The sequence below is a fragment of the Centropristis striata genome, chromosome 22 (assembly GCF_030273125.1).
Source record: "Centropristis striata isolate RG_2023a ecotype Rhode Island chromosome 22, C.striata_1.0, whole genome shotgun sequence".
Lineage (NCBI taxonomy): Eukaryota > Metazoa > Chordata > Actinopteri > Perciformes > Serranidae > Centropristis > Centropristis striata.
The window spans coordinates 3,868,918-3,887,657 of NC_081538.1; the positions used below are offsets into that span (position 1 = coordinate 3,868,918).

At 38.8% G+C, this 18,740-nt stretch overlaps 1 protein-coding gene across 1 annotated transcript in view; it reads right to left on the bottom strand.

The window, feature by feature from the left end:
• The window catches only part of exoc4 (exocyst complex component 4), a 164,953-nt gene that overhangs the window by 60,086 nt on the left and 86,127 nt on the right, over window positions 1–18,740 (bottom strand). The window contains exons 12-13 of the mRNA XM_059325790.1: window positions 5,454–5,556; window positions 3,673–3,789 (exon numbers count right to left, since the gene is read on the bottom strand). Of these exons, the coding sequence (XP_059181773.1) occupies window positions 3,673–3,789; window positions 5,454–5,556 (220 nt within the window). The remainder of the gene's footprint in view (window positions 1–3,672; window positions 3,790–5,453; window positions 5,557–18,740) is intronic.

The following is an 18,740-nucleotide window of genomic DNA, read 5'->3' on the forward strand; positions in this document are numbered from 1 at the left end:
GGGGTGGGCGATATGGCCCTAAAAGAATATCGTGATATTGCAGGCTATTTTTGCGATAACGATATTCTTGACGATATTAGGAAATACTTAAAAAGATATAAAAAATATGATTTTTTTGTCTGTTTAAATAATTAAAAATCTAAAATGTAGTTTGAAGTGCAAATCTCAACAGTTGCCAAACAAATCTTTTTTACTCTTGACTCTTGAATATGAGCAAGTAATAAAAATAACCATTTAGGGGTTCCGGGGGCATATTTTAATGAAATTTTGTAAAGGAGAATATGTTTTATTTAAGGCATCTTATTTTGACAGTCTTCTTGTAAATTCTGTGGTGGATTCTCTTAACACACCGTGCTTTTATTTTGAAAGCTGCATGTGTTTAGCGACAGGGAGTAAGTAGCTTTTTGTGATTAAAACAACTTTAACCACTATATCAAGAAGTAGGAACGTTGCCAATATCATGATATGCATTTTTTTTAACCATAAAAAAAATATACCGATATTATTGTGAACGATACGATATGGCACACCCCTAGTGCAGCGGCATATGCGTGTGTTGTTACATTTCTGTTTGGCTCTAAACTCCTCAGCTCTATTCCTGAAGATACAAACCGCACATGCTTAACACTGGTGTCTTCCTCCAATTCCAGCTACTGCACACATCACTTTGTGCTTCAGTGGTTGCAGAGAGCAGATGCGTCTATAAAATGTGCTCCCCTATGGTTTTCCGTATGTGGCTGCAGCCAAGGTGTATAAGAGAGTGTGTTTAATGTGGTGTAGCAATATTGAGCTCCCTCCCTCTTGTCAACCACGCCGGCTCTGATGCCAGCAGTGTGTGTCTCCCTCTGATAACACCTGGCACAGAAAGTATCATGGCACTTTAAGGGAGCACATACAATCAATGTGTGCACACGGACATGCTCTCATGCACTCAAAGATATGTGGCGACGAAGACACACACACAACCACATCTGCTCCATTATTAAAAAGTCTAGCAACCGTTATATAGTACTGTCACTATAATCTTTAATTATCCATTGCACTCACAGAGTTGGTAGATTCACCACCTGGCCAGTTAGAAGCTCCTGACGGAAAATGCTTTGTGCAAACCCAGTTCAAAACCTACTTTAGTTTATACTTTCAGGATAAAAAGGTGTCAAACCCCTTTATCAAAAGCTCTCATGACAACTAAGTGAATAAAAACGACACACTGAGGAAGAGAGCAGTCTGTCATAACAGTGGCACTGTGGATGAAGGCCATCAAAGAAAACAGTGGGACGGCTCTCAAATTGGAGACCCAAAACACAAGCACACACAGGTAGCAAAACACACTTGCATGAATACAAATACACACATGAAAAAGTGGCAAAAACACACACAAATGCCATCCTGACCCGAGAATGTGAATGGCAGGAGAAGAAGAGCGCAAGGCTCTTTTATTTAGCCCAATTAAAAAAGGCAAAAAGCCCAAACAAAAGGAGTGTTTTATTGCACTCCCCACTATCAGCAGAAAGGCTCATTAGCCACAGCAGCATAATTAGCAAGATGCTGCACTGCTCGTTAAGGAGGGGCCCGAGCCGTAAACAAACCCTGCTGAACTCCAAACGCCCACGGTCTCTCTCTCTGTAATGATCTGCCACCGCTGTTCCCTCCCTGTGAGAGAACCAGGCACACAGACAGGAAGGCTCTGGCAGAAACAAACACACAGCAAAGCACACACACACACACACACACACACACACACACACACACACACAGGCAAACATATATCCAAGGTCTGCTTCACAAACACCCACAGCACAGACAAACTACCTCTCTGGGACACTCCTTCTTGACAACTGCGTGGACAAACACACACTTACACACATCACACAGATACAGGTGCATGAGAAACATACAGTTTTACAATATTGTAGACAAAGAGAGCCATACTCCACCAAAAAATTCGGAATATCTGACAGCTGAGACACACAAAAAAAGCATGCCAACTGTCTGGATCTTGACTCTGGCACTGCTGTAATCTTCAACCTGCCATGAGCCTGTGTTGAATAGGAAAGGCTGCCAAAATAAGCAAGATGAGTCTGTGGTTAAATGTGGTGCACTCAATGAGGCAGTCAATATCAGTTAATTTTTGTTAAGTTTGGAGTTCATAGCATAGTTTAACAGTTTTTTTATCCGGATTCATTCTTTGGACACATTTTTCAAATTTAATTTGTGCTCCACATGTGAAATTCCATTCACCTCTGTTGTGTTTAGGTGGCAGCACACATTTCAGAGGTGGATGTCTGAAAAGAGCACCCAAAAATCAAACTCTGATTTGTAAAATACCAGGAGAAGTTAGAGAGGAAATGTGGTTTTGATGCGGTTTGAGTAAACAGACCCTTTTCAAGGGAAATAATGACTCTCACGTAGACACAGACAAATGTTTTCTTGCACACACACACACACACACACACACACACAGCTTGCACTGAATAGAAATACATCTCTAAAATAAGCACAAATACTAACAACAAAGCAAAGCTGTATTCCTTGTCTGTTAGCGTGGTCGTGCAGCGACACACAGTCATGGTGTGTGTGTCATGAGTCAAAAACTCTCTACTTCTCTGGGTTGGTCAGCCATCGTAATCACATACTTGCTTTCAGGAGAAAATGGCTGTGGGAAAACGGAGAACGGTGGATACAAGAGCCTATGTGTGTGAAGTTATATAACCATCAGTTAGCAACGGCTACAAACTGAAAGATCAAGCACTATTTCAGCCGCAATTATGATCCAGTGAGATAGGTGGCAGGGTGGGTGTAATGATCTGAGAGCGAAACAGAGGGTGAACATGTGTGTGTGTGTGTGCTCCTGAACCAATTGAGATCAGAGAACTGCAAGGTGAGTGTACTCAAGAGAACCCTCCTCCATTGAACAGGGGTACAAAGGGGAACCAGTGCCAAACAAACAGGCAGTGTGGGTTTTTTAAGACTCTCTTACTGCTCAAATACGGATATTCTACACCAGGGGTGGGCAACCTTTACTAACTAAAGAGCCACTGTTGGCCAAAAAAAAGGAGAAAATCGCGGAATGGAGCCGCAAACCTTATATTGAGCCTAAAATGAAAATTAAAAAGCCTAATAAGTCTAAATTAGCCTACCAACATTATTAATAGTCATATTGAGCATTAATTAATATGATTTTGAAAACTAGTCAACCTCGGGGAACTCAAAACTAAACTCAAAATTGGCAAAACTTAAAAGTTAAGGCGCGGGCCGGAGACTTTCGTAAGCTATGAAGCACGTTTTAGTTGACTTAAATGTCTTTTTTAATATGCTGTAAAAAGGCTATACAATTTTAGGAATACAAATAGCTTTTGGTCTACACCATTGATAAATGAACATTTTAATGTAAAAATATGTATATCTTTTTTTTTTGTCTCAGCCACGGGGAGCCCCTGCAGGCGGCCTAAAGAGCCACATAAGGCTCTGGAGCCACAGGTTGGCCACCCCTGTTCTACACAGATACTGTGCCCGCATGTGTGTGAACTTGTGTAACCAAAAGTGGAAGGCTGCTCTCAGTTTTAACCATCAATTCTCAGTCCAACATGTGATGCTTCTGGTGTCCACATTTCTCTCTCTCTAAAGTCTGTTTTTGGTGCCTGGAGAATGTAGAAGCTAGATGTTCCTCACCTGCAGCAGGGGTCTCTGGACGCCCAGAACCTTCATGGTATCAGCGCTGGCAAGGATCTTCAAAGGGTCGGCTGTCTTGCTCACTGCCTGAATTTCCTTGTTGATCTCTGTTCGCACCTAAAGGTTCAGTGACAGAGGTTCACATTAAATTGGTCATCTTGAATGGAAATACCACCTAAAGTAAGACTTCTCACATGCTCCATGGACTATGAATAGAAGTAAAATAAATAAATGATGCTTTTGTTGATGTCTGCTATTGTCTGGTATGAATGTTATTGCCACAAGTTCAGTGCATTATGGGATATTTATGCCAGCAGCGCTTCCGGTGTTATTTTTTCACTGGAAATAGTATGCAATTTAGATTACTGGTTTTTATTATATGATTTCAGACATACAACAAAAATCTCACATACTGTTTTAGCATATTAAATAGTGTGCCCTTCTTTTTGTTTTGTTTTATCACTAGAACTCAAAGCTCTGATTGCAAAAGAGCTGTGATGTTGTTTAAACCATAAATAATACAGAATGTGATAACTTGTGAATCTGTTGTATTATATATTCAATTGAAAACAGTACCAAGACAATATATTTATGTTCAAACTGATCAACTTTCTGAATTGTATTCACTTTACGCAGCATCACAGCTTTTTGGAACTAGGGTTGTAAAATATTGCTCCTCGAAACAAATAAAACACACTGTTTAATGGTAGAAATTTCTTAATAAGCCTCAGGGTCAAAGCCTGTGGGTGCATGAAGGAGTAGTTTACATTTATTTGCCTAAAGCAACTTTAAAACCAAACAAAACAACACATAAAAAGATGCAGAAGTGTTTTATGTTAAGCAGGAATATATCTATCTATGATCTATCTGTCTTCTGGCTATTTAAGAGAACCACCTATGGAGTTTGGAAATTAAAGTGTAGTTGGATAAAAACAGGTATTATATTAAGAGGATTAAGTAGTACAATGGTCCCCAGCATTATGCAATTAGTGTACCTAGTTCTATAAACTTTAATAAGTCTGGAAGGGAAACAGTACAACATTTAAGCTAATTGACTTTTAAGAGCAAAACAATTGCACTAATGAAACATCAAATATAGTAGGAAATGTTGTAGTTATTAAGTACAAAGACACAGACTGGGACTTTCAATAACTGACTTAAAATATGTTTTGTTTTTTAACATAAAGTGAGTGACAGACTGTGAGGATGGGGACCTTGGGGGGACACATTGGTTTGGTTTTTAGACAAAAATATTCCGTCCAGAGAATGGGGTCTAAGAGGATACGTCCCGTACACTTTTTTTCATGAAAAATGTGATTTTCTGGGAAATCTCCTATATTCAACTAGAGCTTTGTTTTGGGTGCTGATATGCCATACAGTCAGACAGTACACAAGGCATCTACAGGTGCATCTCAATAAATTAGAATATCATAGAAAGTTTATTTATGTCAGTAATTCAATTCAAAAAGTGGAAATAACACATTATATAGATCTATTACACACAGAATGAAACATTTCATGTCTTAATTTATTTAATTTCTTCTAATTATAATGATTAGGGCTTACATTTAATGAAGACCTAAAATTCAGTGTCTCAAATATTTTTAATATTACAAAAGACCAATTTTAAAAAGCATGTTTAATATGGAAATGTTTGCCTCTGAAAAGTATATACATCTATATGCACTCAATACTTGGTTGGTGCTATTTGACTTGAACTACTGGAAATGGACTTTTCCATGATATTCTAATTTATTGAGATGCACCTGTATTTCACTCACCTGGTTGAGGAAGAGATCATTGATGTAGTAAGTGAGGAAGGCTCGGAGCTGGCACTGTTTGGCCTGACCTGGCCCCATATTCATCTCGATTTCCTGAATGAACCTGAACAGTGAAGACAAACAAACATTTAGAACAGCTAGGATACACAAACATCATAACACCACCTGTGAGGTGGAGGCTAATTCGCCACCAAAATGTTTTAAATGTTATCACAGGAGCAATGAGACACAGGCTTGTGACCAGCAACACTGTAACCTTGCATCAATGGGTCCAACAGCAACGTGAAGGGTAAGAGCTGCAGTGGGAAGGCATTTTGGAAAGCTTTGTATGACTCTCAAGGTGCCTTTGAGCAAGGTAGTTAACGTAAAAGTGCTCCAGTGGAGCTGCTCAGCACCATTAGTGGAAGGCTTTAGTTCTACTAACTCTCAGATGTGAGTGTACAGTTTATCTGAAAAGGAAAGTAAACTTTATGGGGAAATAAATGCAAATGTCAGCGCTATTTACAGCGTTAATGATATAAAACGATCAGAGCTTCAATGTGCCTGCTCTCTGAATTCCCCCAAGAAAGCTGGTGTCTGGTTGGTCAGATAGGGTCAGACAGTAATGTATGGGTTGGTGGAGGCACACACACACCTCGTTTGTCAGAGAATCATTGGTCACTGGCCTCGTCTCACACACACCACAGGGCAAACCATGCAAGAGCGAGTGCCTTCTCAAGCGCTCAGCACATATAAATGCACAAATAAATCAAACCACTCACAAAAGAATTCTATGACCTACAGGACCTGTAGTATATATTATATATATGACCTAAACTTATAGAAGAGCGAGAGAGAACAGAAAGAAAAGGAATAAGAGAAATGTTATGAGAGAAAACATGAAAAACTGCAGACAGACACTGGATATAATACTGGAGTAAAGCTACAAAGATGACTCTAGATAGTGATTTGGTTGGACAAAGCCATTTATAACAAGCAGGAGAAAGACTCCACTGCTTGGAAACAGTGTGTGTGTGCTAATGTGCAGTGGGAGTCAGAACCAAGAGGCTGCAGCACTGCAGACAACCAGGGACAAGCAGTCTATGCAGGAAGTATAGATCAGTGAAGGTGCATGATTGATTATTGAAAGTTAAACATGCATGTGCATAGACATAAAAACGCCCGCATGCATGCAGACAAACGCATGAGGAGCACAAGCTGTAAAATCACACTACTCAGCATCTGTACCCAATTAGTCAGCAAGAGCTGAGGCAAGTGCGTGTGAGTGTGCGTTCTTGTGGGTCCGTGCATCCTTGTGTGTCAGATTGAGCAAGAGAGAGACAGAGAGAGTGAGCGAGGAACCTAAACCTATTCTAAATCCTTCATTGATTCCCACTGAAACTCCACCACAACAGAAAGTTAAGTAGGAGAAACTCTTCTGTGGCCTCATTAAAACCGTCAAGCTTGCAAAACAATGGGGGCCAGATATACAGCTTCTCTGTCTAAATATGTAGAGAACTTAAACACTCCTCCTTTACAAAAAAGAATACTATTTCTGCTGACAACTTCATTTCCAAAAATTGATCTTAGGACAAACGTTGCCAGTTTAAACGTGCTCCGTGTTGTTCTGAGATCCATCTCGTGCTGTCATTATTGTCATTGTTTCAATACAAGTGTCAAGATGATGGATCTTCAAGTTAGCGTGTGAGCACAGATGGATTTTTGTAGGCAGGGGTGATAACGTTTGAGTAATGTAGCAGGGACGAGGCAGTAAAACGGCTTTGTCTATCCAGACGGCCATCTGGAGCCGAGCCGCAGGCCCCTTCACGGCGAGGATACTGAGCCCATGGGTGCTGCGAGGAAGTTTAGCCAAGGTAACTGGGCTAAAAGCACTGCTGGGGCCGGCAATGGTTAGCACAACCCCAAGAGTACATGTCAGCAAATTTGCATTTTAGGAGTGTAGCGAGCAAGACAACACGCATTAAACAGACTGTTTTGTGAGAGGATTCGGAGAAATCATTTGGAATATAGAGTCGTAAGGCTGGTTAAAATGCAAATGGGTAAATAACACGGGGCAAAGCACAGCGGAGCTTAAAGATTTCCAAATGGGTCGTGAAAGAACATCTCTCCCAGCTCATTATCATTACAACCACAGCTTCCAAATGTCTACCTCGCTGATGGCGTGACATACTGCATACAGAATAACAGCTTCTGGTGAAGATGATGGTGGTGATAACAAATGACACCAAACAAGTTAACAGACACACGCACACACACATATATATACACGCCCATTCAAAAGCCATCAACTTGTCTCATTTCCAAATGAATCACAAACCACCAAAGGCTGTACAAGGCCATTCGCAGAAACTCGTACTCCGTGCCAAACCTCCTACACAAAAACATGGTGAGACAGTCTGACCTCTCACCAAGAATGACAGCCAGCCTCATTTGATCTCACAAGGCTACAACTGAGCTTGACTTTACATTGGTCTAAATTGACATTTTTACCAGTTATCATGAACTACTGCACGACTACTTGTCTGGCTGAAGATCCTTTTATGTTCGCGGGAGAACATTTTTTTTTTTTTTCTTTCTTTGAACAAGTCTGAAGTCTCTCTACACTAAATAGTCAAAGCCCATTCCAGATATGTTCTAAAGGGCAATGTAACACTGGTTTACACAAAGGCCTTACTCACTTCACAGCAAACCATACTGCAGGAAAATCAATTTAAACCCCTTCTGATTCTCTGTTCAATCTGGATCTTCAATCTATGACTGCTGTCACCTGACTCCACCCAAATGCACAGGCTTATTTGAATGAGTAATTAAGTTAATTATTAATAAGTTAATCAGAATATTACACATCATCTAAAGTGGACTGCAGTAGAGAGATGCTCCCTTTTCCAACAAGCATGTCCGACTTTAGATTTAAATCTATTAATAATATTTTTAAAGTACATAATTTGTGTTTAAAGTAAACATGTTTTTTTGTTTTGTTTTACCAATACTTGTCAAAATATCACATATATATATTTATATTTATATATATATTTGTAGCTTTTACTCAAGATATTTTCAGTCCTACTAGTCCATTTGAAATAGAGGGGATTTGCATGTAACCTGAAGGGAAATAAATAAGGAAATACTTTTTTTCCCCAGACTTTTCTGATTTTATTTTCCACTGATACAATATAATGTATTCTCGTGATTATGTACACAGAACATTCAACTGTGAACAAACAATGTACTGTGTTCTGGAGATAGTATAATTTTATTTCGTTTTAAATTTTGTTAAAATAATGCAAAATATATTTGAAAATATGTTTCAAAGCATCATTATTGACACTATTGTCATTTTTTAGTGGTGGTTTCACACGTTCAGAAATAAAACATAGTATTTTATTCATTTGTCTTATTGCTAATGATTCATAAGTACATTTAAAATCCACCATTATAATATATGTTTTTGTGCATGGAACAAAATTGGACTCTGAATGAAAGACAAATCCATAAACGGCATACAGGATATAAATAAATTAGTATATCATAGAAAAGTTTATGTATGTCAGTAATTCAATTTTAAAAAAGTGGAAAAAACACATATATTCATGTTCTTCTAATTATAATGATTATGGCTTACATTTGATGAAGACCTAAAATTCAGTGTCTCAAAATTAATATTCCAAAAGACCAATTTTAAAGTAGCATGTTTAATATGGAAATGTTGGTTTCTGAAAAGTATGTCCATCTATATGCACTCAACACTTGGTTTGGGCTATTTGACTTGAACTACTGGAAATGGAAGTTCATCATATTCTAATTAATTGAGATGCACCTGTAATTTTCTTTAAAAAAAAAATATACATATAACTAATTAATGCTTCAAATCCTTTAAACCACAAGAATTCAGTAATGGTGTCTGCTTCATCTTATGAGGCTGTTATAATTGGACCCGATTAACAATGTCAGTGTCATTTCCAGGTGATAACAAAACACACCATTCGACCATATGGCAGCTGTACGCGGCAGAGGTGTCAGCCAAGTCGCAAAGGAGAAGCGAGATGGAAGAGCTACAGAGACACAGCAGCAACGACACAGTGTGGACTCGCCCCTGTGTGTGAAATCTTAATAACCTTAAATAATCTGCTTATCTACCCTAGCACACACACACACACACACACACACACACACACACACACACACACACACACACACACACACACACACACACACACACACACACACACACACACACACACACACACACACACACACACACACACACACACACACACACACACACACACACACACACACACACACACGATTTCCAACTGGCCTAAAAATACTGTGGCAGACATGTGCACACAGACTGGCATGCAGAAAAGGTTGTGGTAGTAGGCGTCAATTACAAGAAAGGAATTACAATTAGATCATTAAGAAGGACAGAAGACAAAGACTGAGTTTGTGATGCTGGTGCTAATTGATTTAGCGATTACAATAATGAGAGCTCCTGATCATACTAAAGGTACATAAATATATGCTATTCATCAAGCTATTTGCTCAATGACACTAAAGCAGATAGTTGACTATATATAGTCATATATATAAGAATCTGTCAAACCAACAGGCCACCTTACTGAACCATGAGTGTGTAGGGTTAATGCATACGTTTATATGTATATACTTGTGTATATGTATAAGACTTATCATAGTTTTAGCTTTAAGATATATATTTGAGTTCAAATACAGCAACTGCTGTGTGTAATTAGAGCTATTAGTTGTTTAACCAGTTTGTGCCCAAAGACTAGTGGTAGTAGTATGATAAGGGAAAATGCCACATTTGTTCTGTCAAATAATTACAATTAAAGTACTTTGGTACAGATGGGTAAGTATCAAAAAGAACAATATCGGAAATATTGGATCGCAAGAAAAATCTCACTTTTATAGATCATCAAAGTTGGGATATTTTAATTTAAAAAAAAATTTAAGGACAAATGCTACCATTGTGTTTATTATATATTTTGAATATGATTTTTTTAACAAGGCATATTTGAGCATATCTTTGAAATCAGGTTGTTATGAGTTCATACATACCAAGTCCTTGTTTGTGCTCCTTATAGTTTGAGATACAGCCACTTTCTTATTATATGATAATTAGTCCTTGCAGCCATGGGTCTACTGTTTTTCCATAAAGTACAATGGAGTATATTGTAGACCCAATTTTAAATGTTTAAATTGTGGGCAGAAATGACAGAAAACTTTTTTGTAAAAAAAAAAAAAAAAGATAATTTTAATGTGTTTATTCTTACAAAAATATCAAAAACATTCCCTAGTTCCAATTTCCCATATGTGAGAATTTGTGTCTCTGAAAACATCCTCACAAAATGACATTCTTTAAGTAAGTAAGTGCTTCTGTAAGTGACAGAATCAAATTGTCCATCTTAATATCTATAAACTGGCTGTCCATCCCATCTCTAGTGGTCTAGTGGTACAAAAATATATACACACCAGGTTGATATTTAAATTCAGACGTTTGAGAGCTTGCCATACCATCCCTGAGCTCCTCTAGATCCAACATGGCGGAACCAGGAACACTCCAAACTCAGTTTCTTAGCAGCAACTGCAGATGATTGCACTTGACAGCATGTAATTATGTGTCATTAAGAAACAGATGTCAGAGCCTAGGGTCTGGAGCTGGATAATTGTAGATGCCATGCCCTATGTGTATGTACGTCAAGACATAACATTTCTGAATGGCATAATGTATTTATACCAACAGCGAATTGGCTAATGAGTGAGCCCGCTTCAGAAAGATTTTATTTTTTTAAGCTAGCTGAAACAAATGAGAACAGACAGGGACAAAGATGTTTTATAGCAGCAGTTCTGAATTCATTTCCCACTGGAAACTAAACCTAAGGTAACAAATGCTTCTTTAAATGGAAAGGGTTGGGATCCCATCATCCATCTCTATCTGCAGCAGCGGCGTAATGATGCCGAAAGAGAAATGGGATAAAGACAAAGATTTAAGAAAGACAGCAGAATAAGAGTGTGCTAAGATCGATTAGAGACTCAGCATTTTTAAATCTCCCAGAATTCCCCCCAGGCACGAACCTATCAGCTATGGTGAATTCTGATTTCGCCGCCCAGAGAGGGAGGCTTGTTCTGTAAAGACCTGTCACACGCCAAGGACAGGACACACTGAACCCCTGCCAACTGAGAGAGGAGGAGGGATGGAGGGATCACAGGCATGTGTGTGCATACCTGTGTCCGCGGCACATACTAAATCACTCCGTCTTTGTCACACTCACACACACACACTCGTGGACCGACATAAAAATGTACAGCCACATGTCAATACATCAATACACCACATCCAGGGGCACTTGAAAGCACTTATCTACGTGCAATTCTTCTCACTACCCAGCCACTTCAGGAAGATTTCAAAGTCATAAAAGGATTTTAATGGATGGGGACACTTTATGGGTTTTATGGCACAACCAACATTAGCTTTCATTGCAACGGATCAGACAATAAATGCTAAAATGGCAGCTTTTAATTGTTATCCAACTGAACATTCAATATTGATTCTCTGCAATTATTACACACTCCAATACACACTCGTCACTTATTTTTGCAGTGGGTTTAAATTAATGAAGTCACACAGTAGGAATATAAAGACCTACTCAAGAGGTTTCAAAGCACATCGCTGTAGCACTGCATTAAAGAATAAGAAAAACTGAGAAGATGGATCACATTCTCAATGGCTGCCGGCTTGATCCAGAACACCTTTTTATCCAAAAGATGTTCTGCTTAAGAAAATATATATACTTTTCAATTTAATGTTCTTGCAGTAATTACCGCCACCGCCACTGGATGGCACTGTGTCAGCTTTCTCCACCAGCTGCATGACCAGTTGACTAAAGTCTCTCTATTTTTCTTTTAACACAAATGGTTTTGAGGAAGAATTAAGATTCCAGTTGGTGTGTACCATCTGAAGCCTGTACAGGATTGGCTGTATGGGTGTGTGTGTGAGTATGAAAGAGAAAGACAAAGACAGAAAGAAAGAGATGGGCGACTATATTGTTTTTTTTTTGTGTTTTTTAATGTGACAATACTGTGTGTGATTAAGTGTACCGGCGTGTGTTTTCATCAGTGCCTGGTGAAATGCATATGGTCTTCCCACACACAGCGCCCACGCCTCCGCCTCGACTCCCTGCTGTTTATATCCTGCTCCTGCCCCTGATGCTGCATCACATACGCTGAAGGCTTTTGGTGTGTTTGCACATGTGTGAGAGGAGTGTGTGTGTGTGTGTGTGTGTGTGTGTGTGTGTGTGTGTGGGGGATGGGGGCATAAGCGTGTGTTTGTTTAAGAGAACAAAAGAGAGGAGTGCCATGGGAAGGTGCAAAGATGCATTATGTAAATTACATGAGTGAGCGTGAGAGTGTGTGTGTGTGTGTGGGTCCACATGCTTACAGCAGCAGGTATAAATGGGCTTCATAATCAGGACTTAGGAGAGCGAGGCTAATAGGATATAAAACAGAGGTCCATACTACTGTCACAATACATAAACCAAGTAAAGACCAGAGCAGATGACACGGACACAGACTTAAACTTGACCACTACACATAAATAAAAAAACAAAGATGAAGAATAAGTATCTTTAGATCATTCTTGAAAGGCTTCACAAAGGCTTTCAAGGCATTTCTCTCCAATTAGATAAAACATGGCTGCTAGGGATGGGCATGAGTACTCAAGTACTCAATTTGGATGTCAGTATTAGTTCAACATATGGAGCTTTGGAACTGTCACTACCAAGTTAACACGCTCATCCATTCAATAACCGTTAAGCGCTTATCCAAACTCGGGTTGCTGGGGACTGGAGCCGATCCAAGCCGGGGAATACCCAGGACAGGTCGCCAAACTATCGCAGGGCTGACACAAAGAGACAGACAGCCATTTGTGCTCTCATTCACTCCTATGGGCAATTTAGAGATTTACCAATTTAACTTAAATCAAATCAAATCAAACTTTATTTATATAGCGCTTTTCATACATAAAAATGCAACACAAAGTGCTTTACAAAAAAAAAAAAGAATAAAAACAAACAATAAAAATGACAAAACCCACCCCTCCCTCCCCCACATACACATTTGTAAGTATACATACACAAACATGCACACACACACACGCATTTAGTCATGCAAGCACACAAACACACACTCACACACAGCACATATTGATTTAAGCTCTATGTCATTGGACTGTGGAAGGAAGCTGGATTCAAACCTGCAATTAACTTTAGCTACAGTAGCTGCATGTGTCGTCAAATGGTACATGGTAAATGGACTACACTTGTATAGTGCTTTTCCAGTCTTAGCGACCACTCACCAGCACTTACTCACCCATACGTACACACATTCATACTGGTGGCCAAGGCTACCATACAAGGTGCCTCCTGCCACCATCAGGAATTCATTCACAAATCGATGAATGCAGCAATTGTGAGCAATTTGCCCAAGGATACTTCAACATTAGGCTGCCACGGTCAGGGATTGAACCACTGACCTTCCAATCTCGACCGCTCTACAAACCAAGCTGACAAATCAGCATGTTAGCATGGCAACATTAGATAATGTTGCAGCTATTTTTATTAGAATGAACAGATAAAACTTGAATACACGTAAATAAAGAAAGGTAATTGTGTGATGTGCTGCCATTGACAATGTGGGTGACAATAAAGATATGAACTTATGAACCTCAGCTGCAATACATTTAACTTGTCTGTGAATATTATTTCTGCCTGACCCGAGTCAGGTAGATTGATTACATGCAACTTGTCCAGTTCAACAACTAATTTTGGACCCTATTCTTACATTAGATATTTCTTTGCAAGTACTCAAGTTCTCAAATATGGAAATTATTATAACTAATTCCACTTGGTAAAACTTTGTGTCAGATAACCCTTATAAAAGTGTTTTTGTAGGATGTGACAGGATATTAGGATTCAGGATTCTACTAAAGACAGGTAAACAAGCATGAGTATGATTAAAAATTGTGATCTAGTCATGAATCCAAAAGCTTTATTTCAATGTTCTGTCTGGAAATTAAATATCAGCAAACTATTCCTAAAATTGTTAGTGGATTATGTGCATCTTCCTTAGAGACACAAGAGCCGTTTTTTGGAGATGGTGAATAAATAAATTACCAACTGGCAGAATTGGCTCACGGAATTCGTGCCATTTTCCGAGATAAACACAGGTGCAAACTGAATGATGGTTTAATTTTATTTAGCTGCTTATGTTTCAAGGTCCTGCTACTGTGCATGCTGGCTCACTGTCACACCAACTGTCATGGCTTACTGGGAGCTGTCGTTAATGTTATTAAACACACTTCTGTTGTGCTACTGTGTTGAATTGAACATTTCTGCTGTTAGAAATGCCTGTCAAAACTTAAGAGTTGTGTTTGGATATAAATATGATAATCCAATAACCAAATAAAATCACTATGCATGCTCCCATTGTGTTCGTGGAGTGATTCAGTACTAATGAAGCAGCTACAGAAATGTCTAGTTTGATAATAAAACTAAAGATGATGTCTAGACTATTCTGCCTTGGAATACAACTTTGTAGATACAAACTTTTAAAAATCAGCAGCATTAAGGTTTAAATACCATGTCTGTTCTGTTAATAATTTTGAAGCTTCATTGAGAATTACAACCCCACTTCCAAAAAGTTCAGAATTCAGGGTATATATTTAAAATACAAAATTGTATCAGTTTGAACATAAAATATATTGTCTTTGTGCAGTTTCCAACTGAAAATATGTCACAAAGGATTAGAAAATGATTGCATTCTGTTTAATTTATGCTTTTTTTATTAATTTGGGTTGTACCTGCATATATTCAAAGCTTTGATTAGGCCTTGAGGGTTGGTTGGAGGGAGAGCATAGTGTTTCGCAACAGTTGTCAGCTGTGGACAGATTCACCCAGGTGCTGCTCCACATTCTGGCGATCGCCAATGTTGATCACGGCCTACATTTCCTACTTGATGACCTATGTAAGAAGCCCAAATATTCAACAAAATCTGCAAGTCTAAAACACTTCTTTATCATTGTCCATGGACAGGAGGAGGTAAATTTCCCACTCTTTGATAATAAAAACAACCCAGAAGGATTCAAATACTGATTTGGACATCAATTGGCAATAGTAGAAGCTTCAAAACATCTGGGTCAGCCGTACTGTCATAACTATAACTCTGCCAGACTGTAAAGATGGACAGATTTTATGAAAACAGACATGGAGACTGGCAACACTCACATCAGGGAGGCTGTACCCCTCCAGTGACCTAACAAGCTGTATACATCTATACTCTGTCTCATGTTCATTAGTGGTTATCTGCAAGTGAGCCAGAGGTAAAGCAGGTGTGCTTCTGTGTATTTGCAACAGATGTGCGTGAGTGTGCATGCACACTTGTATCGCTTGCATGCACATTTACTGCATGTCTCTGCACCTATTTCTGTCAGTGTGTTTTTCAGTGTGTGTGTGTGTGTGTGTGTGTGTGTGTGTGTGTGTGTGTCTTCTGGCCCGTCGCAGTGTGGTGCAGACCAATTAAAACGGGGGAGATTGATGACCAGGGGCTCTGAGTAGCAGCAGCAGCAGTAGCGGTAGCAGACAGCTGCTTCCTGCAGACAACAGGAAATGAGATGGCCTTGTTTAGCTGACGCTGCCAACACCAACACCACAGAGCCTCAAAGACAAATCACCACCTTACCGCCGTTAGTGGCCTACTCCTCTATCTTCCTACAGCGTGCTCTCCACCCTCCATCTCTTTATCTCTCTCTAATTCCACCCAAGACTATCTCTCTCATTAGTCTTTCCTCTTAGAGTAATGTAGTCAAGGTATATTCAGTTATTCCGTGCAGATGGGAAGTGCAGATGTGCAAAGACAGATACCACCGCTATTATTTGATCCTAAACTGCCACATAAAGGCTTTAGCCATGCCTAGTTTGATGCTTCATGCTGGGATTCCTTCATAGATTGTTTTCTGGCAAATATTTGGTGTTTCTGAGTTTAGTTTAGTTTAGTTTAGTTTATTATTAAGATCCCCATTAGCTGCAGCAAAGCCACAGCTATTCTTCCTGGGGTCCAACAGTATCAAATATACAGTTGAAAACACAAAACATAATAAAAATAAAAATTATTCACATATTAATCCATATTACACACATTTCTACATATATGTATACATCATTACAAAATCTACTAACACATAATACATATGTTGTATATACACATTCGTTCTACAGCATATACATTATAATAACACATATCATACATCTATATAAATATACTACATACCTATAAATATACCATGTTTTCTTATTTTGATAAATACTGTTTTATTAGTATTTTGAATTGCTTTATGTTAGTGGTGAGTTTGATATTTTTAGGCAGTGAATTCCATTCTTTCATAACTCTATACAGAAACGTGCGCTTGGTGGCGTTAGATCTTGCTTTTACTTAAGTAAAGTAATGAGAATCCCGCACAGGAGCAATGTATTAATATTAGAGTAAAATCCAGGTTACTTGGCTTGCTCAGTGATAACAGCATACATGGGAATTACAGTCTACTACTGAATCATTGTCTGGCCATGTTTTAATTATCAGATTCACAGTTGTGTGTCTACGCAGCACAGCAAAAATCCCCCCACTCCACTAAAACTTGGTTTCAAAGACACACACCTTCCCTGGCACGTTGCCTTAGGCAAGGAAATCATAGCAGCAGGGGTGCAAACCTGTCCGCTGCTGGTTCATTCTCATTCACAACAGCTTTCAAATTTTCAGTGGACCAGATCTTTTTATTTCTGAAGGTTTGTCACTGAAGTATGAATTTTATATAATGGGCTGTCTCTGCTGTCAACTGAATAGTAAATACTAAGATTTCTGGAATAAAAGTCGGACTCACAGCTTTACTAATGAGTCTGTAATGGGCGGTGAAGATCAGTGATTATGACACAAAGGAATAGCAGCATCAAATAGTGTAGACAATTACATGCTGCTTAATACGGAGGCATAATTTGTCTTAATGGTATATGCTGTGAAATTTAGACTTTGAGACCCATCTGCTGTTCTTCATTAGCAGTAAAACAAAAGAAATCGCAACGTAATCATTAATCGTTGCCACTCCAAGTACATGTATAAATGCTTGTTATCGCCATTTAAAAAGGAGTTTTGTGCAAACCTCCTCGTGGAAAATAGAGCACATTTACTGTTACTTTTAATGGTGGCTAACTGTTGCAATTTTGTCCCGTTTTCATCTTTTACTACCCAGTTAATTGAGAAGGGCTGTGGGAGTTTCAGCTCTCTCACAGCCATTAAGACAGAAGAGTAGCAAAGATGCCTCAATGTCACAATGGGAGGTCACCGGGCCTGAATTACCGCTTTTGTGTGCACTGTACAATGTCAAACAATCCAGACAAAAGAGGCAGGTGACGGCCCTGTTCATGGTGTGTGTGTGTGTGTGTGTGTGTGTATGGCCCCTTCAAATGCCTATTTTCTTAATGACAGGCACCAATTGCTTCGTTCAGACACACAAACACACGCACACTATTCTCTAGTCAGTTAGGCAGGTGCAGACAAAAACTGTATCTGGTCTGATTGTACTCTGCTCAATGCTTAAGTATTTAAGTGTTCATCTCCTGCTTATAAAACAAGTCTGATTAATAAGCCGAGCATTAAGTGGCCTCCCACAGGTGACATTTACAGAAACAGGGGGAAGGGGACTGCTTTATTAAAGTAAGCCAGGAAGTAAAAACAAAGCTGATGCAGTAGAATAAAAGAAGCAACACTTATAAAATAAAGTGACTATTAATCTAATCCAAACAATATCCCTGGCTTATATTAGGGTTCCTTCACTATGGCCGTTTAGTCTGGTCCAAGGGACGCCTGAAGAAACCAGTCAAGTCTACATGTATGAGTTTTTTGGGCCTTATAACATAAACACAGTGTGAAAACTTCCTTAACCCTCTAAATCCCCACTGAAAAGTATGTTTTCTTTAAAATATTGCCAGAAATATACTGTTTATGGTAGAAAAGAATTATAAAAACAAGCATTATTGTCAGAATTTGAACTTTCTGACAGTCCTTGAATGGATCAAAGGCTAGAAAAAGTAACCAAAATGAAGCTTAAAATTGTGGTATTTCAAAATCAATTTTTATTCTACAGTCTCATTTTAAACATTGCCAAACATTTGGAATAACTACATATGAATGGTCACATGACAAATATTTGCTGAAAATAAC